Genomic DNA, 20,528 nt, shown 5'->3' on the forward strand with positions numbered 1-20,528 from the left:
ATTTGTTAGAATTTTTTGTTAAGTATGCTGTGTGAATCAAATTCGACTGCAAATGTGGAAACACATTTTAAATGAGTTGTAAAGTCAGAAGATGCATTCTATGCGTTAAGATAAAAAGACTTCTGTGTGCAGCAGCCTCCCCAGCACCCCTAATACTTACCTGAGCCCCATCTCTGTCCAGCGATGTCCACATGTCCCTCGGCCGTCCGTGACTCTCTCTCCTGTTGGCTGAGACACAGCCACAGCGCCATTGGCTCTCATGGCTGTCAATCAAAGTCAGTTGGCCAATCAGGAGAGGGGGTGGGGCTGAACAGCAGCTTCGTGTCTGAATGGACACAAAAATGCAGCTCAGCTTGGGTGCCCCTATAGCAAGCTGCTTGCTATGGGGGAACTCGATTGGAGGGAGGGACCAGAAGCAGCATAGAGAGACCAGAGAAGAGGGGGATCCGGGCTGCTCTTTGCAAATCCACTGCACAGAGGAGGGAAGTATAACAGGTTTGTTATTTAAAAAAAAAAAAAAAAAGAGACTTTACAATCACTTTAAGACCGCCATACATGGCTCGACTTCCCTTCAGGCTGAACGAAAGAAATAAAAAAAAAAAAAAAAAATGTATACTCACCTAGATAGCTGCAGCATTGATCGGATTCTGTAGCTGTCCCACGCCGCCTCTACCCCAAGAACTGAGTGATCAAAGACTGACGATCGTTCGGTTCTCGGTCTCCAGTAAGCATAGAGCCAATGACTATCAGTCACCAGCTCTCTTCTCTGCCCCTCCAGCGCTCACTGTAGCGTCGGGCTGTAGAGGGGGGCAGGAGTGTGTGGATCAAGCTCACAGTGTCTTGCTGAGAGGCGGAGCCAGCTGCTGGTAAGGAATCTGGGCAGATCCTGGACCGGCCCCGAGACGTCAGCAATCTTTAGCCTGCTGTCGGCTGAATCTGGGTCACAGAAGGGCACTTCGTTCTGCAAAAAGCTTTAGCATTTGTCAAGCTGGTTGATGTTTAGAGGACATCCATGAATCAATTTTCATTCAATTCCTTGCAAGCTGTCTATGGGGCTTTTACCCTTTAGGTCCTCCTTATGGGCGATCAGTAAATATCTGCTTTACACATCTTCTTTTGTATGTGGTTGTTGGATCCAGTCAAACCCAATGACATAAAAAGCAGAAAGGTTTTATGGTTTTATGTAAAATTCAATCTCTATTGTCTGCCATATCCAAATGTAGTCAATGTATAAAGGTTTGCAGAACCCCAGTTCTGCCTATTTCAGTGGACTTTACTGGCAGTGTATTGAGACACAATTGTAAAAATTGGATACATTTTTATATACATAACATTAAGTGCCGGTTCACACTAACGCGGCACGACTTCGGGGCGACCTGTGAAGTCGTGTGCACCGCGACTTCGCCGCGACTTGCACGGACTTCATATAATGAATGTCTATGCAAGTCGCTCCGATGTCGCCCCGAAGTAGTACAGGACCCTTTTCTAAGTCGGAGCGACTTGAGTCGCTCCTATTAGAACGGGTCCTGTAGCACTGCATGGACCGCGACTTGTCAGGCTGACCACTCGCGGTAGTGTGAATGGGGTCTTAAAAAAAAAAAAAACGGCAACAAAGTAGTCGCTACACATGGGGACATTGATAAAATGTCCAAGGCAAATATACAACAAGACATACATCACAAAATACAAGCTAAAAACGCCATACAACAGGGTATAAGACAGCAAGCACCCTCTCCTGGGGGGGGGGGGGGGGGGGGGATAGGGTAATCCTATGTACCCCACAATGTGCACCTACTGGCTGTAATATCGTTTACCATTGGAACCTGTTCACCCCACTGCACATTGTGGGGTACATCGGATTACCCTATCTCCCCCCCAGGAGACGTTGCTTGCTGTCTTATACCCTGTTGTATGGCGTTTTTAGCTTGTATTTTGTGATGTATGTCTTGTTGTATATTTGCCTTGGACATTTTATTATGTCCCCATGTGTAGTGACTACTTTGTTGCCGTTGTTTTTTTTTTTAACCACTTTAAGACCGGAAGGATTTGCCTCCTTCCTGACCAGGCCATATTTTGTGATTCGGCACTGCGTTGCCTTAACGGACAATGGCGTGGTTGTGCGACGCTGTACCCAAATAAAAATGATGTCCTTTTTGTCCTGTGTGATTTTTATTTTTTGCGCTATAAACAAAAAATACGAGTGACAATTCTGAAATAAAAAAAAATATTTTTCACATTCTGCTATATAACATTCTCATAAAAAAAAAAAAAAATTAAAAATCAATTTTTTTTTAACATTTTAGGCCAATTTGTTTTCTGCTACATAATTTTGGTAAAAAAAAAAAAAAAAAAAAAAAAAAAAGAAAAATCGCAATAAGCGTAATTTGATTGTTTGTGCAAAAGTTATCACGTCTACAAACTACGGGAAAGATTTATGTCACTTTTATTTTTTTTCTAGTAATGGCGGCGATCTGCGATTGTTTGCCGGCTTGCGACATTGCGGCGGACAGATCGGACCCCTGACTGACATTTTTGATACTTTTGGAGGTACCAGTGACATTACTACAGTAATCAGTGCTAAAAATATGCACTGTCACTGTAATAATGACACTGGCAGGGAAGAGGTTAACACTGTGGGTGCTCAAGGGGTTAAATGTGAGCCTAGGGGAGTGATTCTAACTGTGGGGGGGCGTGGCTTGTGAAATGACCATAGAGACCTGTGTTCCTATATAGAAGGATCACATAGGCTCTATGATCATTCCAGGGAGAAGAACGGTCAGATGTGTTTACAACAGCTGACCGTCCTTCTCTCGCAGCGAGGAGCGATCGTGGGTGTCAGGCGGCAATCAGAGACACCTGCCCCGTGCATCGAAGTCCCAGCTGACGAGCAGGGGCGGGAGCGGGCCCCCCTATCCTCTTGGGAGCAAGCGATGTACAGCTACGGCGATTCGCCCATGAGTGGCTGCCTGCCGCAGTATAATTGTGGCGGGCGTTCGTAAAGCGGGTAATATTATGTGAATAAAAATATATCAAAATTTTACAATTGTGTCTCAATACACTGACAGTAAAGTCTGGTTTTACAACCCAGAAGCACAATTGTTCCAGGAAATAAGTGGAATAGAATAGGAGCTGGGCAGCCCCGGGTTCCATGCTGTGTTTGCAGCAATATGATAAATATTATACCACGGAGGACAGATTTGGTGTAAAATAGAAGAAAAGACATGGTGAAGCAAAACATATGTTCCCATCCCATTTTATATTTTTGTTTGTGTCCCTTTTAGAAAAGCAAACACACAGAAAACTGTGCGGTGCCCCTGTATGACTTGCAGTTCATTCCGTGCCATTTGTTTTAATTCCCTGTAGGTGGAATATGAAGGCGGCACGGAGAACGGTTTATAGCCCCCGAATATTGGACTTTGTCCGGCAGTAATTGTGAATATAGAGATAGGACAGATGTGATGATTACATACCCTCTCCTTGTAATAAAATGAACTGATGGACACTTGTTCCTTCTCACTACGGGTGGGGCTACCTCCATACAGCAGCAAGTTCCCAGGAGCCTCTGTGCGGATTTTCATGGGCGCGATCACGCCGCTGTGATAGGCGGACAGAGCGGACAGGGATCTGACAAAGAAGATAAACACAGATTTAAGCCTGCATAAACATTATACATACTATACAGATATGTGATCACTTACATTACAGGTGATAAACACAAAGCCCCCGGGCTGAATCTGGCCCACCAGGCCATTTAATGTGGTCCTCGCACCTCTCCTGCAGCTGTGGCACCCCTCTCGTCCCTGCTGCACCCCCTCTCAGCACTCAGGAGCAGAAACCCAACAGAACTCCTCCTACAGATCCTGCGCCTCTCTGTGCAGATGTAGCATCCCCTCGTCTCTGCCTCCCCTGCTCTCAGCAGACTCTAGCCCTCCTCTGGTCCCCCTTCAGACTCTGCACTTTCTGCTTCCTATCTCTGCCCTTCCTCTGTCTCAGCAATTAGCAACAGAGCTCCTCCTCCAGATCCTGCACCTCTCTGTGCAGACGCAGCACCCCCTTTGTCTCTGCCTCTCCTGGTCTCAGCATTCAGCAGCCCCTGGAAGCCGACTCCATCCGTCCTCTGGCCTTCCTCCAGACTCTGCACTTTCTGCTTCCCATCTCTGCCCCTCCCCTGACTCAGCAATTGGCAACAGAGATGACGACGGAACTCCTCCTCCAGATCCTGCGCCTCTCTGTGCAGACACAGCACCCCCTTTGTCTCTGCCTCCCCTGGTCTCAGCATTCAGCAGGCTCCAGCAGCGGACTCAAGCCCTCCTCTGGTCCTCCTCCAGACTCTGCAATTTCTGCCTCTCCCCAGTCTCAGCAATTGGCAACAGAGACAATGACAGAAGTCCTCCTCCAGAACCTGTGCCCCTCTGTGCAGACGCAGCACCCCCTTGTTTCTGCATTCAGCAGACTCAGGCAACTGACTCCAGCCCTCGTCTGGTCCTCCTCCAGACTCTGCACTGCTTCCCATCTCTGCCCCTCCCCAGTCTCAGCAATTGGCAACAGAGACAATGACAGAAGTCCTCCTCCAGAACCTGTGCCCCTCTGTGCAGACGCAGCACCCCCTTGTTTCTGCATTCAGCAGACTCAGGCAACTGACTCCAGCCCTCGTCTGGTCCTCCTCCAGACTCTGCACTTTCTGCTTCCCATCTCTGCCCCTCCCCAGTCTCAGCAATTGGCAACAGAGACAATGACAGAAGACCTCCTCCAGAACCTGCACCTCTCTGTGCAGACGCAGCACCCCCTTGTTTCTGCATTCAGCAGACTGGGGCAGCTGACTCCAGCCCTCATCTGGTCCTCCTCCAGACTCTGCACTTTCTGCTTCCCAGCTCTTTACATTGTAGCAAAGTGTCATTTCTTCAGTGTTGTCACATGAAAAGATAGAATAAAATATTTACAAAAATGTGAGGGGTGTACTCACTTTTGTGAGATACTGTATACCCTAGTCCAGTGATGGAGAACCTTGGCACCGCAGACGTTTTGCATCTACATTTCCCATGATGCTCCACTACACTGCAGAGTGCATGAGCATTATGGGAAATGTAATTCCAAAACATCTGCGGTGCCAAGGTTCACCGTCACTGCCCTCGAGGTCTCCGGTGCTCCTCACTGAAAGTTCAGGGAAAATGACAGTATTCAGAATGACCAGATTATTCTTTCTTCTGCTGAAATTAAAAGTTTTTATTACTCTATAATTCGTTACATAGTTAGTCAGGTTGAAAAAAGAAAGTCCATCTGGCTCAACCAATTCTAATTATAGAAACACCTAATAGTAATTATAGTGTGACAATTCCTCAGATTGGAATACATGCTGTAATTACTAGAATACATCCGGTAGAAGGAGATTTGAGGAAAGTGACGAGGAGAGAACTCGTACCTGCACAATACACGGTATAATTACAGCTCTTTGAAAGTCCAAAGAGATGAATCAACTGAAAGTAAACGTCTGTGAAAGTGATGATATACATGTCTACCAGGACTGCTAAGCTGGCCATCCATTATACAATTTTCTTATTCAATTTCCTTTAGATTCATCTTCAACTATGTAGTGCAAAGGCCTGCCTGGCTGCATACAAACTGAAAGTGTTCAGGTTTGACCTCATATTATAAAGGTTTTTGGTAAATCCAAGGGTCCTTTCACACGGGCCTTCCGATCCGGTTAGTTTTTCAGGCAGACCTGATTAGGAGGACGGGCTACGGAACATGCGTCAGTAAAGTGTCATTTTGATTCAACATATTACACTACGAGCCTTTTTACGATTCTTGGGGTCATTTGAGGATCTGGTGATCGATTTGTCACTTCACACTTCCTGAGAATTGTCGGAGACCTGTGGTCACCTTACATCTCCTGAGAATTGTCGGAGACCTGTGGTCACCTTACATCTGAGAATTGTCGGAGACCTGTGGTCACCTTACATCTCCTGAGAATTGTCGGAGACCTGTGGTCACCTTACATCTCCAGAGAATTGTCGGAGACCTGTGGTCACCTTACATCTCCGGAGAATTGTCGGAGACCTGTGGTCACCTTACATCTCCAGAGAATTGTCGGAGACCTGTGGTCACTTTACATCTGAGAATTGTCGGAGACCTGTGGTCACTTTACATCTCCTGAGAATTGTCCGAGACCTGTGGTCACTTCACATCTCCTGAGAATTGTCCGAGACCTGTGGTCACTTCACATCTCCTGAGAATTGTCGGAGACCTGTGGTCACTTCACAACTCCAAGGGAATTGTCCGAGACCTGTGGTCACTTTACATCTCCTGAGAATTGTCGGAGACCTGTGGTCACTTCACATCTCCTGAGAATTGTCCGAGACCTGTGGTCACTTCACATCTCCTGGGAACTGTCGGAGACCTGTGGTCACTTCACATCTCCTGAGAATTGTCCGAGACCTGTGGTCACTTCACATCTCCTGAGAATTAACGGAGACCTGTGGTCACCTTACATCTCCTGAGAATTGTCCGAGACCTGTGGTCACTTCACATCTCCTGAGAATTGTCCGAGACCTGTGGTCACTTCACATCTCCTGAGAATTAACGGAGACCTGTGGTTACGTCACATCTCCTGAGAATTGTCCGAGACCTGTGGTTACGTCACATCTCCTGAGAATTGTCGGAGACCTGTGGTTACGTCACATCTCCTGAGAATTGTCGGAGACCTGTGGTCACTTCACATCTCCTGAGAATTAACGGAGACCTGTGGTCACTTCACATCTCCTGAGAATTGTCGGAGACCTGTGGTTACGTCACATCTCCTGAGAATTGTCAGAGACCTGTGGTCACTTCACATCTCCTGAGAATTGTCCGAGACCTGTGGTCACTTCACATCTCCTGAGAATTGTCCGAGACCTGTGGTTACGTCACATCTCCTGAGAATTGTCCGAGACCTGCGGTTACGTCACATCTCCTGAGAATTGTCAGAGACCTGTGGTCACTTCACATCTCCTGAGAATTGTCAGAGACCTGTGGTCACTTCAAATCTCCTGAGAATTGCCTGAGACCTGTGGTCACTTCACATCTCCTGGGAATTGTCGGAGACCTGTGGTCACTTCACATCTCCTGAGAATTGTCCGAGACCTGTGGTTACGTCACATCTCCTGAGAATTGTCCGAGACCTGCGGTTACGTCACATCTCCTGAGAATTGTCAGAGACCTGTGGTCACTTCACATCTCCTGAGAATTGCCTGAGACCTGTGGTCACTTCACATCTCCTGGGAACTGTCGGAGACCTGTGGTCAAGGTGGAGGAGCCAGTGTGGGGATTATTTGTTGCAGCCTTATCAGCCTGACGGTAAGGGTCAGTACTTTTGGTGATATCTGGTGGTGGTGGTGGAATGTTTATCCTGCAATGCCATCTTGGAAACACGGACACTTGCTGATTTATACCTAACAAGACTGCTTATAGATTCTTTGTAATCTTTGTATGTTTTTTTTAATCTAGCGCTGCACCTTTTCTTTAATTCGACCTGATTAGACCTTGCAGTCACTATCCTTGCAGTAAGGATGTATATAGCTGGCTGCAGCCTACCTCCTATATATACTCCCGTTGGGGATATACAAGTGAAATCGTATTGAGGGGGAGGTGACAGCTACATCCTCTAAAGCCTATTACCCCTGCGGGGGTTTCCATATCTGGTGAGTGCGGTCCTGGGAGTGAGGGGAGCACAAGTGATTTATCAATTACACCAGCCACGTTTTGGAGAATAGCAAAGACTTTTTATATGTGCGCCTATATGGACTTTTTTTATATAAGCACTGAGTCACATTTTATATGTGACTGGATTTGCACTGAATCCCTTTTTCTTATATATATCCACTTATATGGAATATTTTTTGTACTAGCACGGAGTCACCTTTTATATGTGACTGGTTTCTGGATTTTCACTGAATCGCTTTTTCTTATATATATCTTCATATATGTATAGGTGCACTTATATGGAATATTTTTATTTATTTTTTTCACCTTTTACATGTGACTTTTTTCTGGATTACTGAAATATTTGCACTAAATCACTTTTCACTAGTCACTTTATCCGTTTTTTTACGGTTATATTTTCAATTTTTTGAGGATTGAGAGCCTACTATCGAGCTAGTGTGGGGTGATTTTTTTGTCACGGTTGTAAGCACATTGGTCACTTTAATTTACGTATCATTGAGTAAGATACAAGGTGCTGTTTATTACTTTATATTTATTATTTATAATGGTTGCTACTATACATTTATTGCATGAGGACACCCTAATTTAGAATTTTTTGCCATTAATTGTGTATTTACCGTTTATTAACAATCACTCCGTTTTTTGGATTACAAGGCAGCGCCATTCACCTCCCCCTCATTACATTTATTGCATGAGGACACCTTAATTTATAATTTTTTTTGCCATTTTGTATTTACCGTTTATTACCAATCACTCTGTTTTTTGGATCACAAGGCAGCGCCACTCACCTCCCCCTCATTACATTTATTGCATGAGGACACCCTAATTTAGATTTTTTTTGCCATTAATTGTGTATTTACCGTTTACCACCAATCACTCAGTTTTTTGGATCACAAGGCAGCGCCACTCCCCTCCCCCTCAATACTACGTATCCACTGACACCCGCCTCGATCCTGCCAACAAAATCCAGATGGATGTTGGTCCAATTTTCCATTAGTCTGGCAGAACTGAGTCCATGTCCACTCTGCACAGCGGAGCAGACAGGACCTGTCATCTGCCTGCTGAGCGGGGATGAGTGATCTCCCGCTGAGCAAGCGAAATCCGCAAGACGGAGCCACCCGTGTGAAGGGGGCCTAAGGCTTTATTCACATATATACAGTGCAAGAAACTCAGCAAACCCTGATAGTTTCTCGCACCCAAATGTTAATGTCAAACTAATGACACCTCAAAACAGATTGCAAAACGGAGTGCAATTGGAGTGAACACTCATGCGATCCGATTCTGGTGCGGCAAAAAAATGTTTTTAAAAAAATGCCTGCACCAACACTAACTGATGCTGGGGGGGGAACTAATGGCCACTGTCATCACCAGGGACACTAATTGTTGGAAATATGGGCTGAGTCAGGAATCTTTCACTAAATGTAGCCGTAGTAAAATATATGTGAACCTAGAAATGTAGATAGAAGTAATACTTTATATAAATCGCCTGCATGAAAGGGGAGTTTGCGTTTTCTTACTCCTGCAGAAGAAAAGGCCTTGAAAGATAACGGAAGCAGGATGCTACATTCCAAATACAGCAAGATATGAGTGAACCGGTTCGAACCAGTGAGATTGCCATCAGACTAAGATTTGGGCCAGCTATGGGTGAAGCCGCATGGTTAACCGTTAATTTACCATAAGAAGAAGTGGGCATTGATTGGATGAAAATAAACTATTACACCTCGGACCAGCCCAGAACAGACCTACGCTTCATACATATTCATTACTATAAAAAGTTCAACTTCTATTGTATGAGTTAGATTTTAGACACGAGGCAGCTTTGCTCAGTCTGAACTCTGTACTTATCTTCATGTGCATGAAAATAAAACGGATCTACCTTGTTTTCCAAATTGCCGGGATTCAGTATTGAGTTCTTTAAATAGAAACTCACACTAATACAGTGACCAGTGATAATACTATACACGGTCACTGAACTGTTATTACACAGCTTCAGGGAAACTGGCTTTGTGATTTATACTAATGATATACGACTCCAGTGACACCTGGTGGTTACAGGTTTTATAACAGCAGCCTGCTTTGTATCATGTAACCTAAGCTAATGCAAAATCTGCGCTAGTTTCCAATGAATTCCTTGCAGCTGGCACAATATCCTGACACTAGATATTCAAAAGAAATTTCCTAAAAGTGTGCAGCTCATAAAACACCTAAACCAAAAAAAAAAAAAAACAAATGGGATTTTTGTACTTACTCTAAAATCTATTTCTCTGAGTTCATTGACGGACACAGCATAAATCATAACTACTGGGTTATATAGCTTCCTCCAGGAGTAGGACTAGGCAGAACAAAAAACACCTGGCTACGCCCATGGGCCATCCTCAGCTGGTATATAACCCCCCCCCCCCCCCCTCTGCTCTAGGCAATCAGTTTAGTAGCAGTATTAGAGGTATCAGAACTCCACAGAGGGGTGGGGTGCTGTGTCCATCGATTAACTCAGAGAAATGGATTTTACGTTCAGTACAAAAATCCAATTTTCCCTTTTGTTCACCGACGGACACAGCACTCCATAGATCATAACTACTGGGACGTTTCAAAAGCAGTGCCAAAAGGAAAATGAGGGGTGGGGAAAATAACCCAAGGCTCAACATAAGAGCCCCAACCAGGACACAGGAGTCCCATCTGAAAAATAAAAGTTTAAAGAAAAACACCACTCAAGAGGGAACAGCTCCTCTTAAACAGCAGCCTGCAAAACTTTGCGGCAAAAAGAAGCATCCGCAGATGCCAAAATATCTACCTTATAGAATTTTGTGAAGGTATCCACCGATGACCAAGTGGCCGCCTTGCAAACTTGCAATACTGATGCTCGATGACGGAAGGCCCAAGTAGAATGCGCCATGACAGTGAAAGGTGGAACCTGACCTTTAATGGAATAGGCCTGAGTCACCGTCTGTCTGATCCATCTGGAGATGGTAGCCGAAGAAGCGGCCAGCCCTTTTCTTGGTCTGTCCGTAGCTACAAAAAAAAAAAAAAAAAGAGTCTGACCTCTGAAAGGACTCCGTAACTGCCAGATACATCCGAATCGCACGAACCACATCCAAGGAATGCAAAGCAAATTCCTTGGGATGAGCCGACTTGGGGACACAATGAAGGCAACACTTTTCTTTCATCTCGTCATTCAAATGGAAGACAGAGACAACTTTGGATAGGAGATGGACAGGGATTAAGCACCACTTTATCCCTATGGACCGTTAAATAGGGACTGAGACAGGATAATGCCGCCAATTCCGATACCCTGCAAGCCGAGGTAATAGCCACCAAGAATCTCACCTTCTGGGATAACGAAGGCAAGGGAATCAACTGAATATTCTCAAATGGAGGTTTCTGGAGAACCGAAAGTACTAAATTTAAATCTCGTGGCGGCAAAAGAGACCGTACAGGTGGAGCCACATGTCAAACCCGATGAATGAAGGTGCGAACAAGAGAGTGTGTGGCTAGGGGGGGTTGCTGAAAGAAGATGGTCAGGACAGACACCTGGCCCCTTGATGGTACCCAACTTCTGATGAACGCCCTGTTGAAGAAAGGTTAAGATCCGAGCCACAGAAAAGGATTGAGGATGAGCGCCAATCGACTCACACCAAGAAATGTACGCTTTCCACATACGATGATATATCATGCTGGAAGACGACTTCCTCACCTTCACCATAGTAGGGATCACTGATCCAGACAGACCTCTATCCCTCAGTACCTGGCTTTCAATAGCTAAGCCATTAAAACCAGCGACTGTAAAGCAGGATGCTGGATCAGCCCTTGGGACAACTGATCTCTGAGAAGAAGCCCCCAAGGGATGTTTATTGCCACCAGACTGATTTGAAGATCCTCGCCCTTAATTCCTTGTAAGAATTGCGGAAGAAGCCTGAGCCGAGGAGGATACTGGCCTTACCGTGGCCCTTGGACGCCTTTCTGTGTATGTGTGACTCCCCCACCTGGAATCCTGGGCAGCCAACTGTGACAGATGTCAACAGGCCTACAATTTATCTCCATAGAGGAGACACCCTGAAGCCAAGGGCAAAGAACTAAAGGGAGAAAACGCTGCTCCAGGTGTGTGATGGTAGCTTAGAGGTGGAATATCCCATAGAATGCTAGCCCTGGTGCGCCTCTGTGGAAAACTTGTAAGAAAAGAAACGGCCGCACATCCAGGAATTCCAGTTGCCTTAAGTTTCCAAAGTGATGACACCAAAGACACCAACATAGGGTCACGTAGTCGAGTTTCACACATAAATCTTGTAATTAATCATTAAATATGTTGGTGTCTTTGGGGTCATCACTTTGGAAATTAAAGGCAACTGGAATTCCTGGATGTGCGGCCGTTTCTTTTCTTACAAGGGCAAAGAATTTGTCACCAGTATTGCTTGCAGACTCTCTGTTGTTGTTCCCCATTATTTCTTACAATGCCTTGTTCTGCACTGTGTCAGTGTGTAGCGGCAGCCATTTTGGTAGAGGCAGGGCCTTGCTCTTTTTAGTAAAGAGAGCAGTAAGCAGCACAGTAGTGACCAAATCTTGTAAGATTAGCAGTCAGAGGCAGCAGTGCCTCAGATTCACACTGCAGATATACACTGGGGGGTGGAATTACTAAAGGCAAACAGACTGTACACTCTGCAACTGCATTTGCACTAAGTTTCTCGAAGGCTTAGTAAATGTGGTAAAGCTGTGCGTATTTCCATCACCCAATCATGTGCATGCAAAGTGCTTTTTATTCATTTATTTTTTAAATGTTTCTTGCAGCTGATAAAAATAGTGCAAAATATTTGCATTTTGTAAATCCATCCCCATGACACTATTGGCACAGAATTCCAGCCAAAAGGCACTGCTTTGGCACAATTAAGATTCCTCACAATACAGCAAATCTTCACTTACATTGAATACAGGTCCACTTTAGGAAAATGTAACAAAAAAAAAAAAAAAGACAAAAAAACAAACAAACTCAAAAGCAAACCTTGGAGTGGGCTCTGTAGGGGATACCGTCCTGTGCATAGTCATTGGTCGCGTGAAGTACACCAGATACCCTACAGAAGTAAAAAGGAACTTGGTATAAGCCACCTAGGTTATAGTGTACAATGCTTCATCCTCCTTGATGCTAGAATAGAGCTGCAGTGACGGGGACATATTTCACTGACCTGCTCCACAGAAGCGGGCACCGGATGTTCGAGGAAACGGGATGTTGGCGTCCTGGTAAGAACCATAGGCATTGGTTACCCGGGCAAACGTCGGCAGTGGTGGAGTGACAGGGTTCTGCAAGGAGAAGGGGTTGTCTGAAGGACTGGATTCCTGGTCCTAGAAGATTAGAGACACTTTAAAGATGAAAGCATTCAAAGCTAAATTCCAGGAATTCAGCCACTTTGTAAAAAATAAAGGAACACTATGAGTGGAGTCAAAGAAGCTGCATGACATCTCCTGGGCTTATTTCTAATATTTACATTTGACAGGTTTATTCATCTGCTGGAGACAATCTGGGATCTGAGTGGAGAGAAGCACACAGAACAGCTATGCCTTCCTCTCCCTTTCGCTGCCCATTCACAGAAGCCTTTGTATTTTATGAATATGTTCATATAATACAAAGGCTTCAGTGAATGGGCAGGAAGAGGGGCGGGACGGGCACAGCTGCAGCAACTCTCCTGTTTAAGATACATAGTTGAAGGATCAGCTTTAGGCTGCCAGAACTACAGTGATAGCTGTCTTTCAGTACTATAAAGCTGTGAGATATAAATGATAGAGCCAATTCAATCATAACAGCTTTGTTAGCATTGTGATCACTTGATCACGGGGCCACAAGTACCGGAATCCGCAATCCATTGTGTCCGATAAATACCCAGAGCAGGCACATGATGTACATATAAGTTATTGTGCCTGCACGTGCCACCACTCCGCAGTATATTATGTACTATGGAGGGTCGGCAAGTGGATAATGCAGTCACCAACCTGGCTATTTGAAGCAGCAGTGATGAATGGATCACAAGACTGGCTGAGCAAAGTTATAAAAATCTCTGCAGGTGGAAAAAAGTTTACATAAAATGTATATCAACTGTGTACTAAACCGTCTGCTTGTAGTTCAGTTTTTAGGCTGCTTTCACACTGTGCAGTGTGGTGTTCCAGCAGCGCAGCTTACTAGTGCTGTTGGAGCCGGTTAGCTGTGCTTTCCTATAGAGTTTATATTGCGTTCTGCGGTTTTGGCGTGCTTTTTGAAAGTGCACCCAAACTCCTGCATGCTGCATCTTTGGTGCGCTTTCAGAAAGTGCACCAAACACGCGGGACACAATATAACCCTATCGGAAAGCGCAGCTAACCTGCTCTAAACACGTGGATACACTGCAACGCATCACCGAGAAAGCATCCTTAGCTTTTTATGACTACAGTTTTCTTTTAAGGATGGTCATCTAATATTTCAAACCCATAACCCCCCGGTCTGCTCACCACAAAGCTCTCCATACAGGACACCAGCTGGCGCAGGCAGGGCTCCAGGCAGCTTTGGTTGCGTTTGACCTTCTGTAGAGATGTGTCTTTCAGGATCTGGAAGACAGAAGGTTAGACGGTCCATAATACAATCCACTGTGAAGAAGAATTCTCAGGCTAAATGCACACAGAATACAGAACATTTCAGACCACTGAGCAAAGTCATCGTCTTCTGCCAACACGCAGCTTGCAGGCCTTGTCATCAATCTACAGTAGCAAAGCACCCAACCACTTGCTTACCTGCTTCATAGTCGATCTCTATTTGTTTAGTCCATTTCTTTAATACTTTTGGTCCCCCTAATACCTTTTTATTAGGACCTTCTGCTTTGCATGACCGGGTGCCACTATTCTGTCCCTCTGGGCAATGGGCTTCCAGTCACATTTCCTCTCCTTGAGGTAATTGCTATCCAGACTCTTTGCCTTTGATATCCACCATATAACCAATCTCTCCTTCCACGTCTTATGTGGAATATTTTTAGCACATTTCCTCTCCTGTGTAGTTTACGGAAGGAAAGTGGGAAAATGGTGGCGTGCCCATGTCACAATCACTTCTTTAGGTGGATACGACCACACAGCACACAGTTGCAACCCGTTCACATCCACTGATTGCAGTGAGCGGCTGGCTATGTCATTGTGTACCAGACAGCAAGGAAGAGCCCTGAGCTCCGCCCATTCATGCCCGCTACTTGGAACACTCCCATTGATTCATGGGAAATTTAGTACCTACTGTATATCCACCTGCAAAACACATTAGATGTGATGTGTGGCACCTGCACAGATCATCCCTCCCCCCCCCCCCGCCCCCGGTGCCAAAGAAATAGATTTTAAACAATGAGCCAATGGTATCACAAGGAATAAAAAATAAATTAAATTAAAATCTTTAAAATTAAGGCATTCACTAAATAAAATGTATAGGGGTGTTACATTGGGAAAAGTAGCAAGATCTTTAAAGTGGGCAGGATCCAGGAGTTAAAAAGGTGAATTCCAGGAATTCAGCTCCTTTGTAAAAAGGGAAGGCACACTAGGAGTCAAGTCCAGCGAGGTGAATGACACCTCCTGGGCTTATCTCTATTGGGTATATCTGACAGCTTTATAGTACTTCTGGAAAATAGCCATTGCTATAGATCCGGGAGAGCGACACTGATCCTTCTAGCTATGCATCCTGAACTGGGGATTCGCTGCAGCTGCATTGCCTGCCCCTCCCCTCTTCCTGCCCATTCTCAGAAGCCTTTGTATTATGTGAACACATTCACAAAATACAAAGGTTTCTCTGAATGGGCCGCAGAGGGGAGGGGCTGGCTGGTCTGTGTGCCTTCCTCCTCTATCACAGCCCCGAGTGTCAGATATAAACAAGAGACAAGCCTGGGAGATGTCATGCAACTCCTTGGACTTAACTCAAAGTTTGCCTTCAGGAGGTAAATTCCTGGGAATTGGCTTAAAGATTAAATTTACATTGTGGCAAAAAAAGAGTAAGGACTTCTGGGTAATCACAGTTTTAAATGACTGATTTTGTGAGTGAATACAACTGCCAGTGGTAGTTTACACACACTGGGATTCCCCTGCAGTGCCGATTGGTTCCTTCCTCCAAACTCCACATCATTACCGCTTGCTGTAATTTAGTCTCTGTGGGACGAACCATTCAATGTTGCAGGGGACACATGAATTTGACACTCCCAGAATTGTCGGCTTCATTAAAGGAGTATAGCCAAAGCTATTTTAGCTATACTTCTCCTGTAGGTCACAGGGGTAAAGTTCGTTCTGCACTCCTGTGACCCATTTTCAGGCAACAGTGGGATAAAGTCCACTGTCAGCTGATGTCACTCAGCCCGTCCAGACTCTGAAAAGATCCGGATCAGAACTCTGGATCGGCAAATGGCTCAGCTTCTCCACGATCCGCCGAGAGCCTGAGCCAGCCCCTCCCGCCTCCTCCACATGCCAGCGCTACAGGAAGCACTGGGGGGGGCAGAGAGCCAGAGACTAACAGTTCCGGCTCTCTGCTGACAGCGAAGGGTGAGAAATGAGCGATTAGTGGTCTTTAATCTCTCAGTTTTCACTGCAGAGCCAGTGGGATATCGATGCTGAATCCACCTAGATGAGTATTATTTTTTAAAAGTCCATACTTGTGAACACTTCACTTGGATAAATAAACAAAAAAAAAATGAATTATGCAACAGAGTCATCTCTAGAAACATCCACCCATTTGTTTTCTTACCTTCAGCAGCTTCATTTTCATGGCAGATGTGATGCTGGAGGGAGGGACAAACTGGAAGGAAGGAGCAGCGTTGTTGGGATACTGAACTGGGAACTTGACCATCATCCGTACCCGGTGATTGCCGCAACGGACTGAGACTGTACAGGATCGATTTGTGGCATCCATCTGCAGAAATAAAATGGTAATAAGAGATTTACATATTCTGGGAACATTATCACTAAACATTGGCCAATTCCTGAACAATAAAGGGATTAGGAACTTACTGGACATTTTTTATGCCAATTATCTATGGGTTTTTTTTATTTTTAGGCATGGCACTTTGAGATCAAAGGATAGGTGAATTTTGCGATTTTCTGTGTGTCAATACTGCGATTTTCTGTGTGTGTCAATACAACGTTAAAGGTATGTAAAGTTAAGGCAGAAGGTTAATTTATCCTAATGAATTCTACAAATTCTGAAAGCCCCCCCAATACTTACCTGAGCCCATCTTTATCCAGCAATGTTGCAGAAGTTTCTCAGCTGCCTGGGGACTCCCCTCCTCAATTGGCTGAGACAGCAGTGCGGTGCCATTGGCTCCAGCTGCTGTCAATCAAAGTCAGCTAGTCAATCAGGAGATAGAGGGGTGCAGGGTCAGGTTGCGCATTCATGTCTGAATGTCGGCTCGGGTGCTCCCATAGCAAGCTGTTTGCTGTGGGGGCAATCAACAGAAGGGAGGGGCCAAGAGCACAGAAGAGGGACCCGAGAAGGAGGACCTGGAGATACATATGCATGAACTAGAGCAGGGGTCTTCAAACTATGGCCGACCAGTTGTTCAGGAACTACAATTCCCATCATGCCAAGTCATGTCTGTGAATGTCAGATTTTTACAATGCATCATTGGATGTGTAGTTCCGCAACAGCTGGAGGGCCGTAGTTTGAGGACCCCTGGACTAGAGACGTGTGGTCCTGTTGGATGACTTTATTAATGCCCCGTTGGGAGGAGGACATCTCAGCATGGTATGGAGATTACATATGTTTGACATATGTAAGCAGAACTTTCAATATATACAAGTACGATTTTGAAATGATGTAATAGGATATATAAATGTGGAAAGCAAATTATTGGCAGCTTTCTTTACATTACAGGGTGGTGACAAATATCCCTGATGAAGATAATCCGTTGATTTTCGAAATAGCGCCGGATTCCCCCCCCCCCACCCAAAAAACGGTTATTGAACCATTGGGAATATACAGTCACTTATGGTATTGGGCATCACCGCTGAGTATACCATTAATGCCAAACTCTGTCCTGGATGTTTTTTATGGAAAGCTTTGAGCCTCATGGGAGGTTTATTTTTAATGTTTGAAGAATAAAACTTGTATTTTTATATAAGATATGCTACCTAATTATCTTGGTTGCCATGAAAAAGTCCCAGAAAGAGGTTAATCGAAATAGGCTTATGGATCCAGACAAAGCCAGTCTCCTAATCCCAGGTGGAACTGTTAAGAAGCTATTTTTGTGCAGAGATTGCAGACATGACTATCACCTAAGACACAGGCAAAAAAATTAAGCCTAGATGGGAGGGGTTATGCATGGGGTGGGGGGGTATCTGGTCCTTTTTGCATATGCCAATATACCTGAAGAGGGCAGCATAACCCTATTGTCATGGGTATGAAGATGATCTGTGTCCCGTGGTGTATGACAAATACATTTTTACAGGTCCTGTGCTTTCCCCATCCTATGACTGGACAGGAAAAGCACAAACCTGATAAGCTCATCTCCCTGTCTCTGAACCTATCCGCATGTTTTTACCGCAGAACAGATGACTGGCTCCTTATTCTGCTTCTCCCAGTCTAAGCTGAGCTGTACAGAGACTACAAGAGGGTGAGGTCAAGTCAGATTCAGGTACTTAAACTGTTAGCATAAGCAAAAAAAAAAAAAAAAGACCCACATACTCACCTAGATGGCTGCAGTACCCTATCTGAGCTGCAGCTGCCCCCGGCGGCTGAACAGTGAGTACTGAGCGATCAAAGACTGCTGATCGCTCAGTTCTCGGGTCCGCTGACTGGCTGTCAGTCACCGCTGTGTGCTCTGCTCTCCAACCCTTTTTGGAGCGCCACGCTGTGAAGAGGGTGGAAGTGGCCGGCTCAGACACCCACTGAAAGGCTGAGCCGGCTGCCAGTCAGGCATGAATGTCTGTCAGATCTGCTGGAAGCACAGGAACAACACTGCCCAGGATGCCACAGAGGGACCTTTTACCCCCTAATTTCAGGCTTATGTACTCATGGAACACTCTTTCCCCCCACCTGCCGATGGCTGCCTAAAGACCTGTGGATTTATCTTCTTATGGTGCCGTAAAATTCCATAGGACACTAAGTTCAATTAAAAACTTGACATTATCCAGAACTAGCACCGATCTATCCAGAATTGTGTGAATATGAATTTCGGGATCTCTGGAAGGCCTGGACATCAGACTTCAGTCCGCTGTTGGCTGAATCTGGGTCACTGGTGTGCAGAACTAAGTGCGCTCCTGCGGCCCACAGGAGAAGTAGGACCAAAAGAGATTTATCCATACTTCTCCATTGAGAGCCAAATAAAAAAATACGCTGGAAGGGAAGAATAGAGGAAACATACAAAATAAAAACTGAGCATTTGGATCTCCAGGGACACCGTCCTGGCGGCTCCACTTACCTCAATGTTGACGTTGCGAATATGTACATTGATCAGGGAAAATTCCTGCTGAAGTGTCTGGGGGAGGCTGGATTGCTCGGGATCACCCACAGTTACCGGCATTGATGGTGAATCTTCAGAAAAAGCTACTGTACAAACAAAGCAATGATTGTGTAAAATGAGACAGGCCTCATCATGTACCCAGGTTACTCTTCAGATGAGATACTCTGACACATTCTAAGATTCTATGTACATATTGTATTGTTACAGTCTGGGCAAATGTTTGTAACATCCTTACTAAACATCACTAATCTGTGCATTATTGTCATAAACTCATTGTCTGATGTGAAGCATGTTACACATTACACCCTAAATATGGGCGGAACATGTAACAACAAAAAGGTGAACTTATCCTTTAACCACCTGCCCTCTGGAAAATTTACCCCCCTTCATGATCAGCACATTTTTTGAGATATGGCACTGCGTTATTTTAACGGACAATTGCGCGGTCGTGCAACACTGTACCCAAATAAAATTAATGTCCTTTTTTTCCCACAAATAGAGTCTTCTTTTGGTGGTATTCGATCATTACATTCTTTTATTTTTTGTGCTATAAACAAAAAAAGACTGACAATTTTGAAAAAAAAATAAATAAATAAATAAAAAACAAACTTTACTTTCTACTATAAAACATATACAATACTAATAAAAAAAAAAAAAAAAGTTATATATATATATATATATATATATATATATATATATATATATATATAATTTCTTCATACATTTAGGTCAATATGTATTCTGCTACCTTTTTGGTAACAAAAAAAAAAAAAAACTCAACAAGCGTATATTGATTGGTTTGTGCAAACGAACTATGGTATATATACTGCAATTGCATCTGCAGGAGCCTGACATTGCACCCGAATGTGTAATGCTTTACAGGTTCCTAACAAAAAAAAAAAAAAAAAAACTGTAAATGAACATTTTTTTTTACCTGCAAAAATTTGAATTTTTATTTTTTAAAGAGGTGAACTTTTCCTTTAACACGCAGTAGTACCCCCTCCCCCACCCCCCGATGCTGGGAGAAGTACACCTAACAGTACACATACCACTAGAGGAAAATCTGCATCTTAGCGAGGAGTAATTACTTACCTTCTTCTTCTGAGGGGACAGAGATCTGTTCCGGAGGCTGCATAGACGTTTGATCTGGCATTATAGACATTCCATCCATCAGCCCTTCCACTAGATCCATCATCTCATCATTAGCACACAGCTACAAAGGAAAACAGATCAGTGACTTAAGTGGAACGTGTGTGTGTGTGTGTGTGTGTGTGTGTGTGTGTGTGTGTGTGTGTGTGTGTGTGTGTGTGTGTGTGTGTGTGTGTGTGTGTGTGTCGCAGGCTGAACCTATAGTGGATAGCCAATGTGTGGTTTGCTGCAACTAAAATGACTCCTTATAGG

General features: G+C 44.6%; 1 protein-coding gene across 2 annotated transcripts in view; it reads right to left on the bottom strand.

Moving 5' to 3' along the window:
* The window catches only part of WDR59 (WD repeat domain 59), an 85,660-nt gene that overhangs the window by 27,933 nt on the left and 37,199 nt on the right, over window positions 1-20,528 (bottom strand). For both annotated transcript variants that reach the window (XM_082269600.1, XM_082269599.1), the window contains exons 12-18: window positions 20,220-20,340; window positions 19,086-19,198; window positions 16,415-16,579; window positions 14,164-14,259; window positions 12,870-13,026; window positions 12,689-12,758; window positions 3,471-3,624 (exon numbers count right to left, since the gene is read on the bottom strand). In XM_082269600.1, the coding sequence (XP_082125726.1) occupies window positions 3,471-3,624; window positions 12,689-12,758; window positions 12,870-13,026; window positions 14,164-14,259; window positions 16,415-16,579; window positions 19,086-19,198; window positions 20,220-20,340 (876 nt within the window). The remainder of the gene's footprint in view (window positions 1-3,470; window positions 3,625-12,688; window positions 12,759-12,869; window positions 13,027-14,163; window positions 14,260-16,414; window positions 16,580-19,085; window positions 19,199-20,219; window positions 20,341-20,528) is intronic.

The sequence above is a fragment of the Pelophylax lessonae genome (assembly GCF_965119305.1).
Source record: "Pelophylax lessonae genome assembly, chromosome: 10".
Classification (NCBI taxonomy): Eukaryota; Metazoa; Chordata; class Amphibia; order Anura; family Ranidae; genus Pelophylax; species Pelophylax lessonae.